The 27,037-nt window shown below is 40.4% G+C and overlaps 1 protein-coding gene across 6 annotated transcripts in view; it reads left to right on the forward strand.

The window, feature by feature from the left end:
- Positions 1-6,370: 6,370 nt before the first annotated feature.
- Positions 6,371-27,037, forward strand: part of MLLT10 (MLLT10 histone lysine methyltransferase DOT1L cofactor) — a 124,798-nt gene continuing 104,131 nt past the window's right edge. For 5 of the 6 annotated variants that reach the window (XR_014617050.1, XM_084227207.1, XM_084227208.1 and 2 more), the window contains exons 1-3: positions 6,371-6,463; positions 6,970-7,138; positions 10,808-10,887. Coding sequence is in view for 5 of the 6 variants with exons in the window: in XM_084227207.1 (XP_084083333.1) it covers positions 6,425-6,463; positions 6,970-7,138; positions 10,808-10,887 (288 nt within the window). In the remaining variant the exon portion in view is untranslated. Of the gene's footprint in view, positions 6,464-6,714; positions 6,784-6,969; positions 7,139-10,807; positions 10,888-27,037 lie in introns of those variants that run through there. The other variant, XM_084227209.1, reaches the window with a different exon arrangement.

The raw sequence follows: 27,037 nt of genomic DNA on the forward strand, positions 1-27,037 counted from the left end.
GAGAATTTTGATTGTTTTTAGCAAGTTATCGCCGAGTGCTTGTGAATTTATTTTAAAATATTAGAAGTGGTGCCTAGACTTTAAAAAAACAATCAAATATTTTCCAAAAATATTAACATTTATCATACATAGTGATCAGTAAGAAAAAAGAAATTAAAGGTTGATGTTTATGTAAATCACCTAGCTGAAAATAATTCTGAAGTGACTTTTCTTCCCCCACACACACTTGGGAAGTTGCATGCTTGCAGTCATTGTTTAAGATAATACCGTTTGAGACTTTTCTTTCACTCTTGGAAAACTTGCAGGCTTTTGTTGGACTCCTCCAAATAAAAACTCAGTACAGTTTAGATGGTTAAAAGCATGCATATTATTCAAAAGCTGAAGATGCAATAATATATAGAAAACACCACCCTGGTAATATTTAAAGGCATTAGTTGAAGATCGAGGAAAGGAAGATTTTTGTTTTGTTTTACTTGTCCTGCTTGACTATTCCGGAGATGCATTTGTTCTTGATTGCTGCTTGGGAATTTTCAGAGGGTTACTACAAATTTAGAAGGCGTCATTCAAAAGGACATTTAATGCTCTTGTATTTGCTAAAACAATATATCTCTATTTGAAAACTATCTAATTGAAATGAAAGATCTAAAAAAAAAGAGGAAGAGATCTTTTGTTGCCATTCTTCATTACTCTTTATTTTGTATTGTGTGGAATGTGTTGGCATATTTTATATATTAATTTTTTTGTACAGAGGAGCATTGTTGTTACTTTTAATTGGGAAGTACCATGTTAGAGAAATTACCCACATTCCCGACTCTGAAGTACCGTAGTAGGATTGACAAAAAATGATCCGAGGCTTGTGCGCTTAATTCAGCAGGAATGTTAAGCTTCCCATATACACCCTATGTGGTCAAGTTAGACTTTCGCTCTTAAACAGCTTTTAATGGTCAAAGTTGTACCTGGAGGAAATGTATCCATGTATATCTATATGGAATTGAAATGAGATGGTAACAAGCAGTGGGAATGCAGCTCACTGATCGAAAGACCTTTTCTTTTTTTTTATTGCATTTGGCAACCTCTTTCTTTCAGAGACACAATACAATTAATTAACATATTCTGGGGCGTGTTTTTGAGATTGGGAAGTGGTGGCCCCTTGTTGAGAAGAAAACACTTTAAATAAAAAAGTAACATTGTCTTGTCCAAATGGTAGTGGGAAAAGCAGAGTAGTATTGCTTATCCAGCCCACGGATGCGGTTGATTTACTCCAATTTGCTTTAGCATATAACAAACCAGCTTTTCCTTTCCCACGCTTATATTAGATATATGTGTTTTGTTTATACAAACCCATCTAAAATAGCTTTGCATTTTAAGAGATTTGATGGGAAATTCAGCATGTTGTTTCTCATATGTAATATATAGTATAGATACTGTTCCTGAATTGAAATGAAATAAATGTGACCTGTGACACAACACAGTATCACAATGCCGATCGTAACACAACAAACATGAAAAGAAGGCTATTAATTTATATGGAATGTTAATTTAGCAAATCCTACAGAGAAATATGCCAATAGAAGTAATCCGAGGCTTGGTCTTGGAGTGATGCTATGTAAATGTATTTAATATAAATCCAATGAATTAATACATACCTCATAAAAATCCAAACTTTGAAACGAAGAATTTTTCTTTGAAGAAAAGCCCTGTGTTACATTTAAATTGTATATAATCTACATTCCAGAGTTTACTAACCCAGCTTCTCAGGGCTTAATACGGTATTAATATTCAATATGGTTTGCAAGAAGTTTATTTCAGGTTCTTTTGTATCATACTGTAATTATCATTACTTTGACTTAGCTCATATAAAAATGTGGTTAGCATTTAAATGCTTTTTTAATGTAGAGAATTATAAATTAACCATCACATTTAACTTCTTTAACTTCTATTACTTAGGGAATGTTAAATCTTTAGAAGGAAATAATCACTGCACTTAAAAACATCCTGTGCTAGGTTTCCTTTATTTAGAATTTTGGTTTCAGATTGTTCATTCAAAGAAAATTCCTTGTTTCATGTTTACTGTAAACCTCAGTCTGAAATTAACATTTAAATGCCAACACTAGTAACAGAAGCAGTACTTGAAAACCACCAATTTTATCCATTGCTGCTAGCTAAGTGGAATTCACCAAACTCTTGAAAGGTGAAAATACAATTAAAAGCAAGAAAATGAATGCAATAGTTGGTGGAATTATTTCCCCCTTGTTTGCAGTCTAAAGAATTACAAAATTTGTAAATATATTTGCATAAAAGAAAACAGCACAACATAGGAAGAGGCATGGTGTCCAGGAGATGCACTGACATGACCTCCAGTGCTGCTACCTGTTCTTGCATGGCATGTAAATACAGAGCAATGCAAATTCCTCATCACCAAGTGACTACATGTTAAATGTTGAGATGTCTAAATTATTGAGTACATTGCATTTGGATAGGTGTTAAATACAGATGTTAGCAGGATATTGAAGAAGAGGAAGAGGAAAAAGAAAACTTCACTCTTTCTCAATACAATTTAAGAGTAAGCATGTAAAGATACATTTACTTTATTAATGTGGGTTCTGTCGACATGCTATATCCTTCATAACTGAACAAAGATAGGAGGAATTTGTTGGATCTAAGGCAGACTGCCATTTAAAATGCACTCATTGCAAGGGTCAACATGCAAGAGTTGCATTTTATTTTGTGTAAAGTGACCATTTCACTGCTGCCTTCCTAGAAATGAAGCCAATACCCACGATTAGAAGGTATTTCAGTGAATGCTGTTAATGATTTAAAACCACATAAACAAAAGGCAGACAAGCATCAATGTATTTTAAATGGATAATCAAGAGATAGATCATTCTACCTATTGAACTTCTCTAAGCTACTGCAATTTTTCTGTTTTCAGTTGCATCTGTTTAGCTGCAGTATGTATCTTTTTGCACATAGGTAAAGATCACAGCTTTCTCAACAAAGACCCAATCTGAAAATGGAGTAAAAATTACTGTGAGAAGTTTGCTTTCTGGAAGGAAGTGAGTTTTCCTGCTCTACAGCTCCAAGTCCCAATATAAATTTATGCTTTTTAATATAGTATGCATTTTATATCAAGTCTGTGCTTTTTCTGTTATTTTTGGAAGAATCTTCTGATGATTATATTCAACTGGTAATGTGGCTTTGTAAATTAAAAGAGTTTTTCATGTTCAATGCTTTGTTTTATTCACTAAAATTACAATATGATTTTGCACATTTTAAGGAAAAAAGGTGACATTTCAACCAAACATTCAAAAATCTTAGTTTTACTGTTGCAACTGATTATTTTGTAGTAAAAATTTGTATGTCTTTATTTTTGTTTATGAAACTGAAGTGCTATTCACTCATTTATGCTAATGTTTTCTTGAATGCCTTAAACTTTTTAAAGCAATTTTCAATTGGAGAGTGTAATTTTCTTTTACATACATTCTGTTTGTGAGAGTAAGAAAAATTGAAACACAAATTCTTCTTATAAGTTTCTTATATTCTAACTTGTTTAGCTTCTAGATTTTGTAGGTTCCTTTAAGCGAATTGGATTTTCTCCTTGCATTTAGATTAACAATAAAATTATTAATTCTTACTCACTGAATTATATTTTTCTCTAATTATTTTAATCTCTTATACATTACTATAAGAAGGACAGGCTTCCTTTTTTGGAAAAAGAAAATTGGCCTTCTGTGTCATGTCAGTGCTTATTAAATACTACAATCATAAGAACATATATGCTGCAAGATTTTATGTTCTGATTCCATAGCTGTTATAGGCTTAGTGTTAGCAGTATTTATTTAGTGGTAATGCATTTCTTTTCCTATTTTGCATTTCAAAGGTCTTCTCTAAATGATTGTTTTACAGAACTATCAAGAGGTTATCTAAATTTTTCAATCAAATATTACACAATACCATAAAGTGGTAATCATGGAGTTTCTTCCAGTCCATGTACACTTTTTCTATAGAAAGAATTAAATACAAATCTATAAGAAGACAACAAATGTTTCATTAAATAATTGAATATATTAGGCTTGACTGAATTTTAACCAAAGCAAAATTTCGGGATGTTCAATACTGGGCTGGTGTGTTACATGGTGTGAGATTAGAATATTTTTACTTGAAAACTATACAGTAGGTTCACGAATATACTGTTGTTGCAGTGGTGCAGCTTTAATCAAGTTGTTGCAAAGTAATTAGTTTTTTCTTTGGTGATGCTTCTTTATAAAACTAAAGATTGAGCTTTAAAATAGCTAACATAGAAAAAGACGCTTGGGAATTGATTGTACTAGTTGCTTTTCAGACAAGAAATTGCAGGAAGACCTCAAAAAAAAAAAAGCCGTGAGAAAAATTTACAATTGTTTGTTACAATACACATTTTACTAAATGTGTAAATTCATCCAACAAAATATATTTAATATATTTTATTTAAAAATTAAATTTTTCTATCAGGGAAATAAAAGATAGATTTGCTGCTGTACTGTGACAATTTTTTTTTGTTTTGTTTTTTTTGTTAGGGTTAGCAGAATCATTGACGATGCTTTTTCAATTAGGTGTCATTTTCTTGACAAGAATGAAGAAGGGCTGTGGCACTGTATCTATCAGCTTCAAATAATTTGTGTTTATTTAAAACACCAGGATATATTAATTGCTTTATTTTCTTACAAAGTAATTGCTTGCACCTGCAATTTTCAGGGTATTTTTATGAGCTTTTAAAGTAATAAAAATAGTGTTTTAAGTATGTTTAATAACAAATAGTTTAATGTTCAAATTTGTATTCTTCAGTGTTGATAGGACATTTGGTGCAGGGTGGTTTTTTTTTTTTTGAGAGCATTCTTTGATTTTACACAACTGAAACCCACTACATTCCAGTCTCCTCCCCCTCCATTTTTTCACGTTATCTTAAAAATTTCTAAACTCTTATGGCTATTTGGAGCATACATTTACAGAGAAATGCTTAGAATGGCTGCAATAATCTCATGTTTGGTTGGGCCTTGCATGTAGGAAACTACCTCCATGATTCTTTTTTGCCTGCCTGCCATTCTTCCTCTATCAAAATAATTTCACTTAAAACTTGAAGGAGAGAAAAGAGCTTGACCTAAGATATGCTGAATACAAATTTCAGACTCAGATGTCTGCAGGGGGTAGAGTTGTGCACATCCCACCTCTCCCTTCCATGCAGCAGTTTGTTAACTAATAAAACATCTGCACTTGTGTACAGGGCTATGACAATGTATAAAATATAATCTGCATATGTGGGTCTAGGTAGTGCTCTGTCCAGGAATGTACATAATTCAGCAGTGATTTGTACAGATACCAGCTCAGCCTGCCCTTGCAAAATCATCGTGAAAAATACAGCCCCCACACAAATTCTGCTTCTCTGCCTTTTAGCATAATAATGAAGATGAATCAATGGTATCTTCCTTGCCCAACACAAATAAAATAAACAAACAAATAGCGAAATGCTAGGCCGGGGGCGAGTGGCCAGGATTTTGCAAGGCTGCATTTAATTTCTTAATGCTCCTAACAATCACCACAATTAGTTTCTTCTGCTACAGGGATACCTGCTTACAATGGAGAATTGAATAGCCAGAGATTTTCCTCTCTGCTGACCACCTCAGCTCGCTCCCCTCAGGTTTTTTTTTTTCTTCCCCCCGCCCCTTTTAATTTAGAGAGACAACAGAATTACAGAGTTCTTTTATTAAAAAAAAAACCCAATCGCCCAACTTCTAGAAAGACATGTCCACCTCTGAGTAAAAGTAGAGAGCAGCTGTGTTGAAGAACATGTTTGTTTTTGTGTGTCTGCAGCCTCCCTGGTTTCTCTATTTGTCAGATTTCCCGTTCAGCATCACTTTCGCTGCCGTGGCAGGAATAGCCAGGCAGCGCTGCATCCGCGCCATGAGTTTTGAGGGAAGAGGAAAGAGCGGGATTAATAATGCATTAGCTTTGCAGCCCCATCGCAGGGAAAATAAACAAAATAGTAAAAGTTGCGGTGAGGGCAGGCAAGTGGCGTAATAGCGAGAACGCATTAGTCCTGCAGGCACGCCGAGGGGATATAAACAGGATAATAAAAGTTGGGAGCGGGAATGCATTAGTCCTGCAGTCACATCAGGGGGAAAATAAACAAGATAGTAAAAATGATGTCGGGGGGGGTGGGGAGGGGGCGGGCATGGGGCGCGTCCTGCGGCCTTGGCGCAGGGGGCCCGCGGAGCGGCGGCGCGGGTGGGAGCGGGGCGCATGTCCGCCGCCTCCCCGCCCCCGCGGCCGAGGGGCGGGCGGGGGGCAGCGCGCAGCGCGTGCGGCGCTCGCGGGGGCGGGGAGGGCCGGGCGGGACGCGGCGCCGCGCGGGCTGTCCCGCGGCCCCGGCGCGCGGGGGGGCCCCGCCATGTCCCGCGCGGGGGACGGGCCGTGGCCGCGCGCCGAGGTGGGTGCGCGCGCGGGCCGTCAGGTGCGCGCGGGCGCGGCGAAGGGCGGGCGCGCGCGCCGCCGGCTGGGCGCCGCGCGCGCTCTCGCGGAGGGGGCGGCGGCGGTGGGGGGCGGAGGGGGCGCGCTCTCGGGGCGCCGCGGCGGCGCTCACGTTCCGCGGGCGGCGCGCGAACCCTCGCGAGGAGGCCCCGGGCCGAGGCCTGCCCGCCCCGCGGGCGCGCGCGTAGTGCGCCTGCGCGCCGGCGCCGCCGCCGTGCCCGCCCGCGGAGCCGCGTCCGCCTCGGGAGCCGCCGCGGCCCGACCGACACAGCCTGGCCGGTTGGTCGGGCGGGGGCGAGACGAGGCGCTCAGCCGGCGGTCATGGGTCCCGAAGCGCTGCCGCGGCGGCGGTGGCGGCGGCTGCGACTGAGTGACTGAGGGGAGACCCCGCCGGGGGAGGGGGCAGGCGGAGGGCGAGGCGCGTGTGGCGTGCGCGGTGTTGACGACGGTGTTTTTAACCCTTAGATGGTCTCCAGCGAGCCGCTGCTGCTGCCGGTGTCACTGGAGGGTGAGTTCTCCAGTAGCATGAAGGAGATGATCGGCGGCTGCTGCGTGTGCTCCGACGAGCGGGGCTGGGCCGAGAACCCGCTCGTCTACTGCGACGGGCACGGCTGCAATGTCGCAGTGCATCAAGGTGAGCGGGCAGGCGAGGGCAGCGCACCCGCTCCGGCCTTCAGCCTCGCCACTTCCTTCTTGGGTGCTTCCCGACTTCTTCCCTTGGGCCTGCTTCCTTCTCCTCCCCACCCCCCGGCCGTTTTTCCCCCCTTTTTTCCCTCCCCCTCCCAGCTCCTTCTTTTTACCCATGAAGCCTGTTTCCCTGTTTCTAAGGCCACGTGCTTTCTGGTTTGACTTGCTCTGTCATCTTCTCTCCTTCCCGTCTGTCTTTTCTCTCACGTGAGACTTAATATAGTATATTCTCCTGCATTATGCCTGTGAGAAAGGAAGAACTCCTCTGTCCGATTTTTTACCCTTTCCTCTCCTGCTGCATGCTTTTTGTGTCTGTGCTTTCCAGCCTGCCTCTGCACCTTGTTAACAACGTCAGCTGCAATGTTTCAAAGACTCTATAAAATTGCTTTCGGTCTTTGCAGAACCTGTTACTGTACTCTGTTCTGGTATTATGCTGTATTTCTTTTTTCCCCTATGCGATCCCTGTTGTCCCTGCTTTTCCCAAGTTTGAAAAATTTATTTGAGCGGCAGCCAGGAGAGAAGGAGGGTTTAGGATTGGAAGAGAGGGATGCATAGGAAAGACTTAGCTGTCATGTGATTCATCTCTGCCTTTCTTTGAATGTCATTTGGCTGATGTTTCCTGGTAGATGAAGAGACTTCCTGTTGTGGTTCTGCAAGGGGAGGGTGCTCTTTGGAATGGCTGATGCTGGATTTGTTTGGCTTAGTGGAGGCTGGTTGGTTGGTTTCCAGCTCAGTTCAGGAGCTGGCATGTTCCCTCTGTGTGATTGTTTTTTTCTGTCAGTGGGTTGACCCTTTGTGTGAGAGCAGAGGAAGAAACAATTCTGCTGCTTACATTGTAAGAAAGGAAGCCATCATAACTTTTCCTTTATGATGGCAGAAGTGAGGAATAAGGTGGTAGTTTTTCTGTACCAACTCCTAAGCAGTCATGTGAACTCAGTGACTGCCTTTTTGGCCACTTACAGGTGGTGGACAAATTGGAGGAGACAGAAAATCCTAAATCCAATTCATTAATCTGAATGCTTAGTGCATGTGAAAATGCTACTAATGTGTGTCTCATGGTTGGTCTTAAATTGTGCTGAAGGTGATGTAATATAGTGATTGGTTGTTCCAAGTGTATGTTCCCATGTAAGTTGACAAATAGAGAGAAATAGTAGTAATTTAAGGAGATATACAAAATAATTAAGTTATTTTTGTTAACAGTAGATTGAACACAGAAGGGACCTAACAGGATCTTTGAAGTTAATCTGGTTTTGAATTAGTTTCCTGTTGTCTTAAGAGCTGAGTAATGTTGACTGCACTTGTGGGATCTTAGGATCATGAAGAAGAACACTACAGTGTGAATACGTCTAGAAGGCATAGCTGAAACAGCTATTCCTTTTGCATTATCTTGGACATCTTCCTTTGTATCTAGAGCCCTGCTGATATTTTCATTGAAAGAATTGGATCATAGCAGCAGTTGGACCTGAAACAGCAGGAACAAAAGTCAGTTACAGAAAGTATTCCTAATATAGAGAGACGCACTTTGGCAGGTACAAGAAAATGAGCTTTTTTTTTTAAAGTCATATCCAATCCTAAGTTGGAATCTATCAGGAAGTATGCAAAATGCTACTTGGTCTAAATCCAGAAGCTGTTACAGAGATCTTAAGAAATGAACTCCATGTTTTGATTACTTTACCATTGATGCTTTACATTTTGGATTTGATATGTCATGTGAACAAAGGTGGTAGAGGAGGCCTGTCACTCCCCTCTGTAGTAAATGTAGTGGTCCTCGTGGTCAAAGCTGATGGTCTGTATTTGAGGTACAAACAGCAGTATTATCCATAAAGCTGTATTAACTGCTTTGGTTTTGTTATTATAATTATTCTTAGTTCAGAGGGGACTTCAACTGTGAAGTCATTGGCAAGTTGTGAAGGGCAAGATCTCTTCATGTGTTTAAAGAAGCTTTGCATAGTAGTGGAAGTATAAACAAAACTCTGTAAACGGTATCCCAGTATATCAGAGCAGGATTGGGTGATGGACTCTTCTAGGCTCCAGGTGTGCTCTGTTACCCTGGCAGATACAGAAGTACTTCACTTCAACTTTGGTCTTTGCCCCGCTCATGTTGCCTTTGGATCTACTTGCCAGCCTTGTTTCTGAGTTGCATTTTATACGTTTCCTATTCTGCACTGTCACTTGCTAACGTAAATGAATGATTTCACATTTAAACTCTCCCTCTTAATACCTAAAGAGAAATTCAGAGTCCCCCCATCTGTGGTTATTTTACATGCAACAAAAACAAGATTTTTTTTTTCCTCATGTTAAAGAATTTCGTTGTACAATAGAAAGGGCTTATCAGAATAGTTTGGCCTGAAGATGCTTGAATAAAGTATTTGAAAATCTGACAACAGATCTTAATATGACTACATGTATGTATATAACAGGAAATGATTTTATTGACTTTCCTTCATGGAAATGAAGGTATATTAGCCAGATGTTTTTATATTACTATTACATTACTATTTTTCATCTCTGAGCTATCACAAAATCAATATATTTGTATAGTGTAATAGCAAGTTACTAATTTAATCTCAGCTTTCTTCATAACTTTAAATTAATCATATTTTTTTCTACTTACACACTTAAACCTGATTTTTGTATTTAAGTAACATATGATTGTTGAGAATTGAGTCTGACTTATCTTTAATACTTTGGGATTATCTTTGAGCAAAATGTTAGGCTTTTTAGTTCCTTGTTATTTGCTACACTCATACAAATATGAGTATACTCACAGCACTTGTATTCTTTTATTTTCTTTCCCTCTGTAGTTCTTCAGGTTGCTTGATGTGTGCATTTCAAGCATGAGTAGTATTACCAAATTGCTAAACTCTTTTTTTCTGTGGAATTTTTTAGCAAACTCTTGGGGTTGCTTTTATATACTGTAAAAATATAGATGACTGTCTTGCAGATAAATCTGCTTGTCTGAAAATCTCTTTCCTAAGGATTTATGTTGTAGCCTGGCTCAAGTTGCAACTAATCCAAGTCCTGATGCTGAGTTCAGTTTGTATTTACAGCTCTGTGAATTTTCTGGGGTAAAAAAGCAAGCTTTGCCTTTGTTCAGTTCACTATGGATTGTCTGCTTAAGACCAGTTAATGTTGTTATAAGAGTAAGAAAACTGGATAGTAAGCATATGAATGAGTGCCTTAGGAAGAGCTCAGGTTTGTTAGTTACATTTAGTTTTCTCATTAAAACAACCCTCATAATAACAAGCATCCAGCATTTACAGTGAAGTGTCTCACCTGTTTTGGCGGTAAATAAATAGCACAACAGGTCACATATGAAATGTTGCTGCTTTTGAATGGTTATGTTACTTTCTCAAGCGAATGTGTTCTTTTTTTCATTGAACAAATCCTGCATATTTTTTAAAATCTAAGCTTGTTGTACTTAATTTCTTGTAATTCTGTGATAGGATTTAATGTGCAATGATAGGATTTAATGTGCAATGTATAGCTGTCAATTTGGCTTTCTTGATAATTAAAATTATGTGAGATCACCTAATAGTAAGCTTCTTTTTGAACATATTATTAGTATTGTAGTGCTGTTCATGTTTGCTGAAATGTTTTGTCTTGTTCAAAACAGCTTGCTATGGAATTGTTCAAGTACCCACTGGACCATGGTTTTGCAGAAAGTGTGAATCTCAGGAAAGAGCAGCCAGAGTGGTATGTGTTTTGTTTATTAAGTAATGCTAGTTATAATCCTTGTGTGGATAATATTTACCCAGGTGTTACAGTAATAACAGAAGAGAGCTTTGCTTTCTGTTGTAATTCCTCTAAATGCTTTTCAGAAAGACTACTTATTTTCTTACTTTTTTAAAGTGGAAATATGTAACTGTCTCTGAAGTCTTCTGACAGTGTCAGGGTGTGGGGTTTTTATTTTTGAGGTGGTGGGGATTTTTTAGTTTGGTTGGTTGGCTTTTGTGCTTTTTTTTGGTCCATGGTGTAGGTTTTGGTAAATTTTATCAGTTTAACACTTACATAGCTAGGTACAGGAAGTAAATAAAACCTATGTCCAGTTTTCTTTTACATCAGCCTTAGGTTGCCAGTTAAAAGCTTCAGTCTAGGAACACTCCCAGGAAGAAGTGTTGTTAATTTCAAAAACTGATGCTTACTTGGAGTGTGATACTTAGAATTGAAGAAGTATTTTCTTTTTTTCTTTCTGCTTTTTCTAGTTCTTTTATGGTAGATATTGGGGATTCAGATAATGCTTTTCTTTTTTTTACCATGGTTACATGAGGTTTTGTTTTGGTCAGACCTGTATGTTTGTTAGATGAAACAGGGTGATGTCAGGCATTTTTAGAAAACGAGAATCCCATTTCTCCCTACTTGGCACTTCTTAGTTTGTCTTCCAGCAAAAGATAAACTAAGAGAAGTGAGAGTTTTCAGAAAGACTAAGCTGTTCCATTGCCTCTGAAAAAAATTTCATTGGAAGAGAAGGTGGTGCAGCATCTTAGAGCAGTGTGTAAACTGTTTCTAATGTTCTTATCTAAAAACAAATGAGGAGTCAGAGACCAAATTTTCAGTTACCGTCAATGTCTATCAGTGTGTTTACATGACCTGTTTGCTGTATCTATTTCCTTTTCTAGTGTAGAGTGCTATAGCAATGGTGAGACGTACTGTTGAATGAATTTTTGGCACAGGTCTAAAGAATCTCATTAATCTGTTTTTTCCCACTTTTTGCCACTAATGTGTTCATAATGCCTAGGGTAATTGAGACTGACTTAGTTCTTCCAAAGCATACCTGTTGGTGGGAGCAAGAAGGGATTGATTTTTTTGTATGCTCTTCAAGTATTTGTCAATAGAAAATCAAAACCCTTTCTAAAGAAAGGCTGTTTCTTTTCATGGGGAGACCATCAGCTGTGTGAAGTTTTAAGAGTTGCATTTTTTAGTGTTGCTGAGTTTGATGTGTACAGATTGATAGCAAAGTTAAAAATACAGAGGAGAGAGAAAGACAGCTGGTGACTACAAGAGAATTTTCCAAGAGTACGATAAGGGATCCTTGTGGTTTGGGAGGTAGTTAATCCTGGCTTCTTGTGACACAAGGAGTGGAGGAGAACTGTCCAGAGTTCTATAATAAACAGTGTCTCACTGCATTATGATAATTTCTTGAGTTTACCAAGAGAATAGCTTTGATGGACTACTTTACTTTGCTGTTTGAAGTGAAGAAGTAACAGTGCTAACAGAATTTTCTGCCTGGTGTATTCTGTTCTTGTTTCCACCAAACAGTGTCTGTTTAGTTCAACAGGTTGATTACTGATTTTGTTTTGAAAAAATTCCATTTGTAATGTAGTGTTGGTTTAAGTGGTTCTCAGGTGAAACCGATTGCACATGAGTTATAACAGCTGAAGTTTTAACAGCTATTTGTATGTTAGTTAGAAACATGGTGGCTGTTTCTGAGGTGTCTTGGAGCAGCTCTTGACATTCAGAAACTAAACTCAAGCCCTGACCTCAGTATGGAGACTGGAGCTTTACAGTAAGCAGTTTACCAAACCCAGAAGTTTTAACACACTTGCTTAGAGAAGCAAACATCGTTATCATCACCGTATGAGACTGAAGCTTAGTTTTTCTTTTGGCCTTTTTGCCTATAGACAAAATCACAATTAAATTAACCATATTACATTGACTATGCTTCTGCTTGCTTACTTGTTAAAAAGACCTCAGTATTGCACTCAAGGCATATTTTTCCATGCTGATGCTGTGTGTTTTCGGGGTGTGTTTTTTGGTTGTTTTTTAAGCTTCAGTTGCTGAGCAGATACATTCATTCTGATAAGCAGCTGTAGTTAATTGCTCACACTAAAGTTAGTCTTGCTTTAACAATGAAAAGAAATGGACTAACTCAGGAACACATAATGCAAGTTGGTGGGTCACCAGAGAAGTTTACTAAACAGCAGACTAGGACAGGTGACTTCCCATGTACTATGAAATGTTATGCACCGGTGTGTAATGTGTTCCTTTTCTTTTGTGTGCCGCCTCTAGGTTGGTAGGTGCTGGGTAGGAGCCAAAGTAGTGGCTGGTTGACTTCTTTTTGTTGGTCAGCTGGGAGCCAGTATCCTGGCTGCTGAATGGTCAGTTACTGGTTGGAAAGCACTGCTCCATGCTGGACAAGTCATGCTGAGTTTTGGTTACAGCAGGGTTATTTTTTTCTCTGTGTGTGAGAGAAAGGGTGCCTTTTCATAGACCTGAACTGTTTGGATAATGGATATATTGAGGTGGCTGGTAATTTATTTGGCTTACCTTTTAATGATGCTTATGTATTACATAATTGAAGGTTGTAATCCCAGTACGCTCTTTTTACATCCTTGTGTAAGTTTTTAACTATTGCTTGAAAAATCTTAAGTTTTCTCTAAATCAGCTCATATACCTTAGCTGACTTATGATGAGCTTGAAATTCAGGTCTCTTCAAAATGGGTGGTGACTGCTCCCAGCTTTGCCTGTGTCAGTACCAGCTGCTGCTACCCTGCATAGTGGGCCCTTTTGGTGTCTTCAGATGCACCTGAACTTCTGAGTCAAAAAGCAGGGCAAGTATATACTGATGTAGAAAAAAACAATTTTGATGTCTGTATGAGGTTGTGTATGTATGGGCTGCTACATAAGGGACTTTGGGTCCTGGCTTAAGAAATTGGATGGTGCATGTGTGTTGTCTGAGGGCTGATAATTCGGGTACCCAAAGAAAGACTGGAGACCTAAGCTTAGGATTTGTAGCACAATTGTTGTTTGAAAAGACCTTTTTTAGCCCATAATCCTGTTATGTGTCAAACATCTTCCTTGATGATCTTTTATTAAGAGTAATTAAAATATAGTATATAGTGGGGTAAAAATGTTTAATGTATCTATGGTTTACTACCAGTTTTTACTCTTCATACTCATCATGAATCTGCAGTAATCTGTGTCATAGAGGCAGGAGTTCACCATTTGTGCAGGTAGCTTGGTTGGGATTTTTAGCTATGTGTAGGTTGTGTTATTCTAAATCCAGCTTGATTCAGAGAAACCAGGAGATCTCTGTACTGAACTTAAGTGTTAAGAATTCCAGGAAGTTTTACTACCTCCAGGTGTAGCTCAGATGCTAAATGTGAGGTTGGATTGCTTGCATTGCAGGTGAATCGCTATGTTGTTGATCTGTTTCATGGAAATATGAATATTTTAAGCCTGTCTTTGCATCTGGAAGAATCAGTTTGGACTTTGTACAAATCACTCTAATGTCATAACAGTGGTGTTTATTTCGCTAGGCATTTCTGTGGGTTTGTGTTTTGTTGGTTTTGTGGTGGTGTGGGTTTTTTTTTTGTTTGTTTGTTTGTTTGTTTGTTTGGTTTTTTTTTGTTTTGTTTTGTTTTGTTTTTTTTTTGGTTTTTTTTTTTTTGTGGGGTGGCTTATGAAGTTAAATGCAGACATGGTCCAGAACTGAGTCAGCACATTTGTGTGACACTACAGCTTGTCTAATAAGCCACCTGGATTTTAGTCCTGGGAAATGTGCTGAGGGGGCTCTGACTCCCTGCGGAACTAGTCACATAAGACTTGAGATAGCATCCATCTGGATCTCAGCTCAGTCTGGCATAACTGGAGTCTCTGGGCTTGCAACAGAGAACTTGGTATGGAGACAGAAAGAGACTTTCTCTGTCATTGCAGAGTACGTTTAGACCATGCAGTGGCCAGTTCTTAAGGGTTCAGAGCAGTAGAAGTGCCGCTACACAGTTTGCCCAGTTTGGGTATAGTGTCTGCTCACAGCGATAGGGTCCTGCTGGTTGTCTTATGAGACCTGAGCGGCACCTGCCTCTGCTGCACAGATGATCCAGAGTCTGAACACTTTAACTTTAATTTTTTAAAAAAATTATTAATATAACAAGAGTTGGAGCTCTCTCCAAATTATATTTTTAAACAATGTTTCATTACATTCATCTACAAGTTTTTTTGGTAGAGCTGCTCATAAGAATTGTTTGATGTATCCATATTTTTACTCCTCACCCGCAGCATTTATGTAGTGTAAAAATAAGCATAGGTGCAGTATTACTTGCCTTTGGCCTAAACAGAAAACGGCAAAGAGGAGGAACTAGGAATACAGCCTTTCAGTATGCAGACGTGTTTGTGATCAGAGCTCTGATACCTCTGCTCCTCAACAGGCTGCCTGCAGGGGAGTGGGATCTGTATTTATTAACACCTGTATCTGTAAACTAGAATGAATGTTGATAAATATGGTCACAGTACAGGTGAATGAAAATGTATTAACCTTATTTCAGAAGAAGAAAACTTTTTTTTTTTCAATTTGAGTACTTCCATCCAATAAGGACTAATGTACTGTGTAGTTTCTTTGAAGATATCCCTTGAAATAATTCTTAAAGAAATGTTGAAATGAATGTTTCTTTAATGTGTTTTTCCTTAAGGGATACTTTATGTAAGAATATTCCTACAGCTACTTTAAGAATATTGTAACAAATATTACTAGAAGAATTGCTTTAGTTTTGAGTGCACTACAGAGAAATTGATCTATGGGCTTTTGTTATTTGTCTGGCTTTTATGAATGACTGTGCAGTCTAGAAGGCATTGATTATTAGTTTGTAGCTGGATATCTTGAATAAATAGCCTGCCTAAGGATACTTAGGGAGAACATATTCTATTTGGTTTGTGTGACAAGGTTTTGTTAATAAGGGGGCTACAGGAGGGATTTCTCTCAGAAGCTCCCAGAAACATTGGGTGTCTGATGGAGCCAGGGCCTGCCCAGCTCCAAGACAGACCTGCTGCTGGCCAAGGCTGAGCCAATCCGCAACTCTGGCAGTGCCCCTGAGATAACATATTTATGAACAGATTAAAACCCTGCTGAATAGAAACTGCAGCTGGACTGAGGAGTAAGAATGTATGAGAGAGAAAACTCTGCAGACACCAAGGTCAGTGAAGAAGGAGGGGGAGGTGGTGCTCCAGGTGCTGGAGCAGTGATTCCCTTGCAGCTGGTGGTAAAGACTATGGGAAGGCAGGCTGTCCCCCTGCAGTCCATGGAAGCCAACCAGGGAGCAGAAACCCACCTGCAGCCTGTGGAGGACCCCATTCTGGAGCAGGTAGATGCACCTGAAGAAGGTTGTGACCCCATGGGAAGCCCATGCTAGAGCAGGCTCCTGGCAGGACTTACGTAGAGAGAGGCCCACGCTGGAGCAGGTTTGCTGGCAGGACTTGGGACCTTTTGGGTTCCCTACTGGAGCAGTCTTCCTATGGGACAGAAGGGGGACGTGCTGGAGCAGCTTATGAAGAAATGGAGCCTGTGAGAAAGGCTTAGGTTGGAGAAGTTGGTAGAGGACTGTCTCCTGTGGGAGGGACCCCATGCTGGAGCTGGGGAAGAGTGAGGATTTCTACCCCTGAGAAGGAAGAGGAAACAGTATGTGATGAACTTACCACAGCCCCCATTCCCCTGTGCTGTTAGGTGAGAGGAGGTACTGGAAATGGGGAGTGAAGGTGAGCCTGGGAAGAAGGGAAGGGTAGGGAGAATTTTAAGATTCAATTTTTGTTTTCTCATTATCCTACTCTGACTTGCTTGATAATAAGTTAATTTTTCCCCAGCTTGAATTTGCTTTACCTGTGATCTCTCTCTGTCTTTATGTTGACTTAGGAGCCTTTTTAAAAATTTTTGTCCCCTGTCCTGCTGAGGAGGGGAGTGACAGAGAGTGTTGGTGAGCACCTACTATCCAGCCAGGTTCAACTCACCATGGTGTGTCTTGGTGCCACAGATGGGGCATAGGAAGTAAGGATAAGGAGAGTAACTGGGGAGGTAGGCGGCAAAACTTGGACTGAACAGAATAAGAGAGAAAAGCAGAATGATTGTGAAAACTTCGTGTTGTTCTTCTGATTGTGGTGAAAGTGAAAATTTTTATTTTGAAATACTATTGATTGAGTGATGTGTGTTTCTTGTCCATTACATATTGGGTGAGTGTTATTTGCTTTGCATTTCATGAGTCTGAGAAAATATTTTTTCCTGTTCACATTTTGTTGGTGTATGTAGTGAATACAGACCTAAAACCTTGTTGTACTGCAACTCTAAAGATGACAGAATTGTTTAGCGTTACAGTGTCTAGTCTTCAAGGTTAGGAGTACAAGAAGTGCAGAAGGTGCTGCAGAAGTGCTGTGTGCTTTCTGTGTACTTCTCCAACGTATCAAAGTGGGAGTATTAATGCCTCTTCTGATTGTGCTTCCTTCATGCTTTTTTTCTCTTCCTTTTTCTTTGTGTGCTGTATTTTTCCCTGCTTGTATGCGTACTTGTTACTTGGTGTCCTGGTTTGAGAGGAAGTGAGTTTTTTGGGATGCTGTGGTCAAACCAATAGGTGCTTGGATTTGAATATTGGCACCCCGTGTGGCCACCTAGGACATGGATACACCTCTGAGAACACAGGGAGGTTAAAAGCAGAGAACTCCCAGGGGGAAGCTCTCTTGGGTTCCATCCCTCTGCCCAGCCTGCAGCTGGGCAGGGGAGGGGAAGCCATGTGACTGGATGAGGTAGGCCGGGCTTTGGACAGAGAAGGGAGGTGAAGGCCCCTGCAAGATAGAAAGGTGGAAGAACCTTGAGAGACATCGGGCAGCCATCCCCCTTCCCCCCCGCCCCCCCCCCGGAGAGAGAGAGAGAGTGAGAGCTGGTGTCTGTGGTGTCTGTGCCTGTGCCACCTCGAGATTTGATAGCATGGCTAGCTGAGAAGGAGAAGGGGAGGCGTGCGGTGAGAAGGTGCCCAGCAGGGCCAGGTGGGAGTTCTGGACAGGCAGAGCCTGAGACTTTTAACCCTTTTTTGGATGATGGGAAACTTACAACTGCTGACTCCTTCTGGAGTTGAATAAGAAGAGAGATAGAGATGAGATAAGAGGAAATAAGTCACGAGGGAAGTTGAGAAGAATTCTAAGTGGGAAGAGATGATGGAGTGGCCTTTGGCTAGATTTTTCTTGTATAGCCATGGACAGAACCATTTTTCCTGTGACACAGAGACTGCATTTAAGAAGGAGGTGATGGCTTGGAGCCAAGAGAGTGTAGTGATGTGATGTGATGTGAAGGAGTGCGTGAGCAGAGACAGCGGGAGAGGAGGGTGGTGGTGTGCCCTCTGTCTTCAGGGAAGAAGAGGAAGATCTCTGTTCTCTAGACCCCTCAGCCCCAGGGGGTGAAATATGGGGGGGACAGGTGTGCGAAAAGTGAGAGACTGTGCTTTTTTATTTGGAACTGGGAAAAGCGCCCTTTAAAAGGAAAACCCTAGAAGCAGCTCTGGTCCATGCGCAGTGATGAGAGCACTGGGCATGGAAGAAAGATGTCACCATGGCAGAATGATCTCTGGGCGGTGCCACGTGTGACATGGGAACACAAGAAGTTTCAACTGTGTTTCTAGGGGAAGCCCATGGTGCAAGAGAGACTCCTCTCTCCTTGATGAACTGAGAATTGATTATCTAAAAGATGGTGATAGACTGAGAGTTGATGATCTGAGGGGTAGATGTATTGGAAATTTGGTGAGGAGAGGAGGAACGGTTTTGGAAGGTTTTCATTCCAAGTTCTGTGTCTTTCTCCTTATATATGGTTGTAGGTTAATAAAGTTTTTTCCCTTTCTATTCCTAAGCTGGAGCCTGCTTTGCTCTATTTCTGATCACATCTCACAGCAGACACTAGAGAGAGAGAAACTGTTTTCATGAGGGCACTGGCATTGCGTCAGGTTCAAACCATGACACTTGGTTTGTAAATACACAGATGAGTTCATAAACATATCTGAAGCACTTTATCACAGCAGAGAAAAGGTCTGCTACTTTTCCTTTTGATTAGCTACGGTTTACTGAAATGTACATGTAATTTGTGCAGTAGTTTATAATTACATTATGCAAATCATGGTTACATAGAGTATTCAGGCTTTAAAACAGTGTTACATCACTCAAGTACTACTTGATAGAAAATTTTTTAGCATAGATGTCAGTATAACAGGTACTTTAGTAAATAGTCTAAAGGTTCTTTGGCAAAATTACTAACCAAAGTGAGACTAGAACAAAACATTTTCCCTTACAGAAATTGCATAATCCTTATGTGGAAATGTTTTATGACTGTTTGTTTCCTTGTATTCACTGGTAGAAGAAATCTCTAAAGTAAGCAAGGAGTTCCTCAGCTTGTGAGACGTCTTGCTTAGAATTGATGCTAACATTTTATAGCTAGCAATTTTTGGGATAAAGCTGTGATGTTGCAGAAGAACACTGACATGAACCATTGCATATTGTATTTTCTTCATGTAGATTGAATTGGGTCAGTTGCATACTTTCAGGCTGATAAAAAAAATTGGATGTTTAGTTGGACATGCAGCCAAATGTGACAGGCATTTTTCATGTTCTTCTGTAACATCTTGAAGATCAGTGTGTGAATCTAAAACTTTATGTATGTTTATAATTTGGATTTTTGCAACATCTAGCAGGGCTTACTAGTCTTGAGTATATGGTAGGAGATTTATGGTTTTGGACTTCCAAAGTTGGAGTAGCCAGATCATGCTACACCTTGTGTGTCATCACTACGTTACGTTGTACTATGCATTATCTCACTTCCATACACTGAGTGCAAGTATGACTAAGTATGACCCGTAGTACTTACTGAGTGGATGGTCTTTAAGAATGCTGATTTGCATGTTGAGTGCTTCTAATCTTCTTGTCATATTCTCCAAATTTATTATCAGTAGTAGATGTTTTTGACAGAGCTCACTGAATCTGCATATATTTTTATATGATGCCTTGATAAAAAGAACTAGATCGAGTCTCTTTAATTTATCCAGGTATAAACCCCAAAATGCTTCAGGTAGTCAGTCTGTTTTTCTTTTACCTGTCAACTGTCTGCTTTAAGAAAAAGTTCATTCTTTCTCCTGGGACAGATGACTGAATAGAGATGGGGCAGAGATTTGGCAAATTTGTCAGCATCAAGAAATGGTTATTTGAAGATGAAGATGACTTAATTTCTTAAGTTGTCAAGTTGCAGAACATAGCACTTTGGAAGAGAAGTGCTGACAGCATGCATTCGTTTGCTCTATTAGTGATGTCAGCCAGTTGGGGATTCTTGAATGTGGCAGAAGACACTTCAATTCCTGTTGGTTCTTCCTTGTGGTTTATGAACACTGGAGTCTGGTGTGAATCACAGTGAAACATTGCAAATTTAATTTGTCTCTTTTTGGATATTTGAAAAATTGTGTAGTTAGCTCCTTGCTGACTTCTGCTTCAAATCCTGGCATGGTTGTAAGCTATCATTTATAGAGTCATTTAGATCAAAATAGTGAAGGTGGGTATTTTGTGAGTTTATAAGTTTTATGTAGGGTTTATAAGGTCTGAAGATACCATAGGTGAGAATATTGATAAATATATTGCTATCCCTCTGTAGTTTAGAAACTGATAAAGAAGTGTGGATTTGGTTTTGTAGATAGAAGTCTCTTCTTCAGCCGGGCCGCAAGTTCCTAAAGCAGCTCATCCTTTTTGCTGTATTGAGCAGGGAAAAAACGAACTTCTGACTCTGGCAAGTATTAGAAAGCATGGATGTTAAAATAGAAAGACACTCTAATGGGAATTTTCATAGTACTTAATTGGTTTTAAAGAAAAAGCACAAAAGAAATTATCAGTAAAATATCAGAGTAAAAATATTTGGTATTAATAGATAGCCTAAGTTTGGTGTGAGTAGAGGTTCAGTAATTTTCAGCAGCTGCTGGAAATCCTTGTGAGTTTTACGGGACTTCTGGAGACTTCAAGGACTAAGATGTTGATCTTCCCTGGTTAGTCTCTGTATGTTGGCAGTAGTGATCTTGCGTCATTGAAGATGGCTTGAAGCAGGGAATAGAAACAGTAGATGTCATTACTGAGGGTGGGGGTAAGCTGTTGTCAGCAGACGTAGATATGGTCAGTCTGGTGCATATCTTGTTGCTGGGTCTCTTCTTGTGCTGACTGCCTGTAAATTCTCATCTATTGATAGAATTTATGGGAAGATCTAAATTTCCAGATGAAATGTCTTGGCAGCAATATACTGGTTTGCACTACTCTGCAAATTGTCCACGGGCTTTTGTTCTCATTATCTAATCTTGCAAAAAGCTGTTCCTTTGTAGGCTCAAAGATACTTGTTTTTCTGTAGATAGCCTCTGCTTAGCTGAATTTGAGTTAAGTTTTCTAATAACTATTACCTAGTTGTCTGTGGTTCTCCATTTCAATTAGCACACTTTCACTGAAGTGTCTTTAGAATACGGTGTCTCGTTATAGACTGAGCTGTGTTTACATTGGTTGTTCAGTACTATATTTTCCTGAATCTAACACAAATTACCCCAAATTTTTGCAGGTTATTAGGGGGAAAAGAGAATTTTTCCTATCTTCAGTGTTCATTCCAGTGTACATGTGTTATATTTTTATGTTAATTTTTTTTTCCTATTGAAGAAAACACACTAGGGTAAGATGAACACAAAGTATAAAAGGAAATTAGAAAATATAGGATTCTTTCCCCTGGAGGAAATGAAATACTAATTTCAGATCCTTTAGGGGAGAAGGAAAATAAATAACAAGAGCATGTTGAGCTTAGAGGATAATTTTTCATTGAAAGAATTGAATGAACTTCAAATAGTTATCTATAGGTTGGATGAAGTATGTACAGCGTTGGCATAACTGAAACTCTAGATGTGATTTTTAATAAACTTTGTGTTCAGAGTGGTTTTCTAAATAGTCTTTTTTTCTCAGAAAATTTATGGTTTTGACAGCAATAGGTATGTGTCTACCAGCATTAAATCGTTTTTCTTTAACTAAAATAACTACCCATATCAAAATCTTTACCCTTCTAAACCAGTTTTTAAGTCCATATTACTACTACTTCAAATAATACCTAAGGGTGTTATTATTATTAAGGTATTATTTGAAGTAGTAGTATTTAAGACTACCTAGCATGTTTAAAGTCTGTAGGATTGGGAAAGATCATCTTCTATATAATGAAGAATATTATGGGTGATATCTACAGTTGTCTTTTTTTTCTGGTAACAGCCAAGAGTGAGACAAAATGTTACAGAATACTGGTGAAGGCAGGTGAAGCTGTACCACAGAACCTGGGATATGAGTATCTGGACACAGTCAGTTGTGCTGCAAGCTTCTGCAGCTACTGATGAGTGGGAATCAGGGCTGCTAAGAGCATCATGGCCTGCCAGTTGGAAAGCCATTGATTAGAAACTAACCTTCTGATCAGCTGCTTTGCTTACCTTTATAAATCTGTCCATGTGCTTTGGGAAAGTGTGTTGAGTTAGTGCATTTTGTTATGCACAGAAATACCTAGTGGCATGGTGTGCTGTAAAATAGATGTATTTGAAAGCAAATTCAGAAGTTAAGCAGTAAAAGGCTTGACAATTGACTCTTTCCTCCTAGGTTAATTTTTAAAAAGTCATAAGAGTTTGAAGGATTCATAGAATCATGTAATGGTTAAGGTTGGAAAAAAGTTCTGTGATCATCAAATCCAGCTGTTAACTCAGCACCACTGTATTCACCACTAAACTGTGTCTCTTAAGTGCCACATCCACATGCCTTTTGAACACTTCAGGGATGGTGATTTTGCCACTTCCCTGGGCAGCCTGTTCCAATCAGCCTGATCACCTTTTCAGTGAAGAAATTTTTCCTAATTTCCTAATCTAAACCTCCTCTGGTGCAACTTCAGGTAATTTCCTCTTGTCCTTTCACTTGTTAGCTGGGAGAAGAGATTGGCATTCACCTTGCTACACCCTTTTTCAGAGAGCACAGAGATGTGCAGTTGTAGATAAGCTATTCCTTGAGCCTCCCCCAGGCTAAACAACCCCATCTCCCTCAGCTGCTCCTCATCAGACTTGTGCTCCAGACCCTGCCCCAGCTTCATTGCCTTTCTTTTGACTCTCTCCAGCACCTCAGTGTCTTTCTTGTAGTGAGGGGCCCAGAACTGAACCCAGAATTCAAGGTGTGGCCTCACCAGTGCCAAGTACAGGGTTGTGGTCACTGCCCTGGTCCTGCTGGCCACACTGTTGCTGATCCAGACCAGGATGCCATTGGCCTTCTTGGCCACCTGGGCACTCTGTGGCTCATGTTCAGCTGCTGTTGACAGCACCCCCAGCTCCTTTCCCTCCAGGCATCTTTCCAGCCCCTCTGGCCCAGGCTGTAGGTGCAGGGGTTGTTGTGAGCCAAGGGCAGGAGCAGGCCCAGGCGCTCGGCCTTGGTGGAGCTCAGAGCTCTGGGCTCTGCCATCAATGCAGCCTGTCCAGGTGCCCCTGCAGAGCCTTCCTGCCCTCCAGCAGCTCAGCACTGCCACGCAGCTGGGTGTGTCTGCAGACTGCCTGAGGGTGCCCTGGATCCCCTGGTGTGGGTCACTGGTAAAGCCATGGAACAGACCTGGTGCCAGCCCTGAGCCCTGGGGAGCTCTGCTGGCTGCAGTTCCATTCCCCAGCCGCCTCTGGGCCCGGCCATGCCAACAGTTTGCTGCGCATCCAACAGAGCCCCCGGGCGAGGCGTGAGCAGCCAGGTCCTGCAGGAGATGCTGTGGGAAATGGTGGCAAGGGCTTTCCTGAAGTCCAGGTAGGCACATCCACAGCCCTTCACCCATCCACGAGGTGGGTCGTCTTATCACAGAAAAGGAGATCAGGTTGATCAGTCAGGACCTTCCCATGCTGGCTGGGCCTGATTTCCCTGGTTGTTCAGCATTTGCCCTGTGATGGCGCTCAAAAGGATCTGCTTCGTGACCTCCCCAGCTGTGAGGTCAGGATGATAGTCCTGCAATTCCCTGGATCTTCTTTTCAGCCTTCCTTGTACCTAGGTGTCTCAGTTGCTAATCTCCAGTCAACTGAGACCTCCCTGGTTAGCCAGGGCTGCTGGTAAATGTTTGAAAGTGAGTTGTCAAGCTCTTCTGCCAGCTCCCTCAGTACCCTTGGGTGGATCCCATCCAGCCCCATAAACTTGTGGCTGTCTCAGTGGCATGGCAGGTCACTGACACTTTTCCTCCTGGATTGTGGGGACTCCATTCTGTTCTCTGCTTCTATCTTCCAGCTCATGTTTTCACTAAAATATGAACTAAAACTGCAACAAGTGGATTTAACCATTCTTTTGTTTGTTTAATGATTAACAGGAGCAGCAGAATAAAATGTTTTGTCTGATAACTTTTAACTCCTGTTGATGAAAAAAATTAAAAGAGGTTGACTGTCGGGTTTCAAGAACTGTTAATGTTGATAGTATGTAACTTGCTATTTTTGTTATTTGTACCTTCATGGATCATGCATTGTAATCTCATGGAGTTGTTTCTTTCAGTTAAATACTGTTGGGGTTTGGGGTTTTGGTTTTTTTTTTTTTTCTCCTGTTGTCAAGCAGTATGAAACAGTAATTCTGAGATCAAAATGTACTTGGGAGGAAAAAAATGGTTCTGGAAGTGTGTCTTGCTGGGTATATGCACCTTGACAGGGAATTTAAGCTTCCAAATGCAACATGGCAATATGTGGCTGATGCCTGTTGAAAATCTTGAAATGCATGAATGTCAGGGAAATATCAAAACAAAATTGAGCAAGTAATCTGTCTGCATTGCTACCAACTTAAAATTAGTCTGTTTGAAGTGTATGCTTTCCTTCCTTCCATCCTTCCTTCCATCCTTTTTAAAATAAGGCCTTCAGTTGGACTTCCACTCTGATTTGTAGCCAGTGTAGGTAATGCCACCTCCCAGATAAGGTATTTATACCCTTCATATCCTTTCCTGGCCACCTGTCTGTGTTCCTGTTACATTTGTTATCTGACATTGGTTGTGTAGCCTCATGGAAGTGTGGCTCAAAGAAGTGATCTGACTGAAAAAAAAATATTTTTAGGTCACTGGCTAAGATTTCCATATAGTCAATTGAATGCTTTTCCCAGAGCAAGGAAGACAGTAGAAAAGACACAGCAGGGGATGGTCAGTGATCCTCTGGCAGCACAGTGCAATTATGCTACCTTAAAGTGGGCCTGTAGTAAAGTCAGCTGGAACTGCAGCTTGGTGTCTTGGCTAGCTTTAAGGAACTGTGGTCTGTTTAATCTGCTGTAGATCTTGTGTTATTTAGGTTAACAGGTCACATTGAAAGAAACGTTTTATTGCCTGATTGCAATGCTGGGAATTCAGTCCTGCAGGATTTTACTTGGCTGACAGTCATTATTCAGGTGAATGGTTCCAATGGCCTAGCTTGGGCCACAATTCAGTAAATTATGTGCACAAGAATTCTTTGACCTTTGTTTTTTTATTACAAGAGACAGCATATAATGGGTGTTTGCAGATGATGCTTTATGAATGTGCTCCAAATTTTCAGAACCCTGAGGGAAGAACAGTGTTATATTCCTATTAATATTTTTCTTCTCTTCTGCATGTATAGTCTTGTCCCTGTCTCTCTTCTATCTTCCCTATTTACCGTTGCCTTTTTCTCTTTCCCTTAATTTCAACATGAATAAGGTAGTCTCTTGGATTGAATCAGTTTCTCTGCCTTTGCAGTTGAAAAATTGGTAGAACTAGGTTTACCAAAAAGACTTGAAAAATTATATTTGTATAATGTTACCTAATGCTGGTTAAGGTAGCTTTTAGTCCTGGTTAAAATGGAAAGGCATATTTATCTAGAATAGACGAAGAACACTTTATACCACAATGCAGTGGAGCCAAGTTGGACTGTAACTGATTCAGTATGGGAAGCTGGTATTATTTAGCTCCTTGTTTTACTTTGGTTTTCCATTCTTGCAACTTTTTTCTGATGGGTATCTTTAGTGGACACCTCTGTGTTAATTTAAAAAAAAAAAATTTCAGTTCTTTATTTCTTCTTGGTTATTTTTCCCTTTTTAAATAATGTTGAAGGGATAAAACGTTTCTTTCTTTTTCTGCATGGATCTTGCATGCTTCTGATTTTAGTTCTCTGCTGGGTGATGTTTTAAAGACTGGACTCCTCAGGAGGCAGTGGGTTTTTCATCAGACCCAGGCAATCTCAGTTTGCCTGAATGCTAAAGGTATAGGATCAGTCTTTGTTTACTTAATTAAGTTGCTGTTTATGTAGCTCAGAAGTGAGTTGTGACAGTCACGCTGTCAGACTCTTCCAGCTTCACAGCTGTGAGATTGGTTTCACTTTAGTCCTCTATAGGAGACCTCATAGTCTAAAGCCATTCCTGCTGAGAGTTCGCCCCAATTCTGCATGGACAGAACTTAGTCTCCATGAACTTAGTCTCTTCCACTGAAGAGCTGCAAAAATGAGATGTCCTTACACTCTCTTAAGGACAGGAAGGAAAAGGATGATGTCATTTTCGACAACTTCATTGTGTTCCTTTAGCCAGTATTTGTTCTCTTCACTCTCTTCAGACCTAATTCAGCTGCCTGTACCTACAGCACCACATGTGCTGCTGCACCTCCCTGTGTTGGACTAGTGCCCTTTAGCACGCCAGAGGACATGGTTATTCTCTAAGGTCACAATCAGCCTCTGTAGTAGTGTTCACATTTGTGGTGCTTAACCTGATGATGTTTATCTGAATTGTTGATCAGTCATAGCAGCTTGCCCTATTTGTGCTGTGGTGTCTTGTAGGTGTTGTATCTGCCCCTGCTCCCTCTGCCCTGCACAGCTGGTTTAGAAGTTCCCCACAGTGTTTCTGAATGCTCAGACAATAAATATGTGTCAAATCTTTGTCAGAGATAAGACTTATAACACACAATTGGAGAAAAGAGCCCTGTCATGGCTGTGTGCTCAAATATTAGAGACCGTCTGTATGGATCATCAGATTGTTTCATATACTGTGTTGCATCATCAACGTGCATGATAAAAGGATCAAAATATTTTTCTATCCATTTTAGAACTAGTAATAAAGTGTTAGTTTAAAGAAAAAAAAATCT

Source organism: Fringilla coelebs (genome assembly GCF_963513975.1).
Source record: "Fringilla coelebs genome assembly, chromosome: 1".
Lineage (NCBI taxonomy): Eukaryota > Metazoa > Chordata > Aves > Passeriformes > Fringillidae > Fringilla > Fringilla coelebs.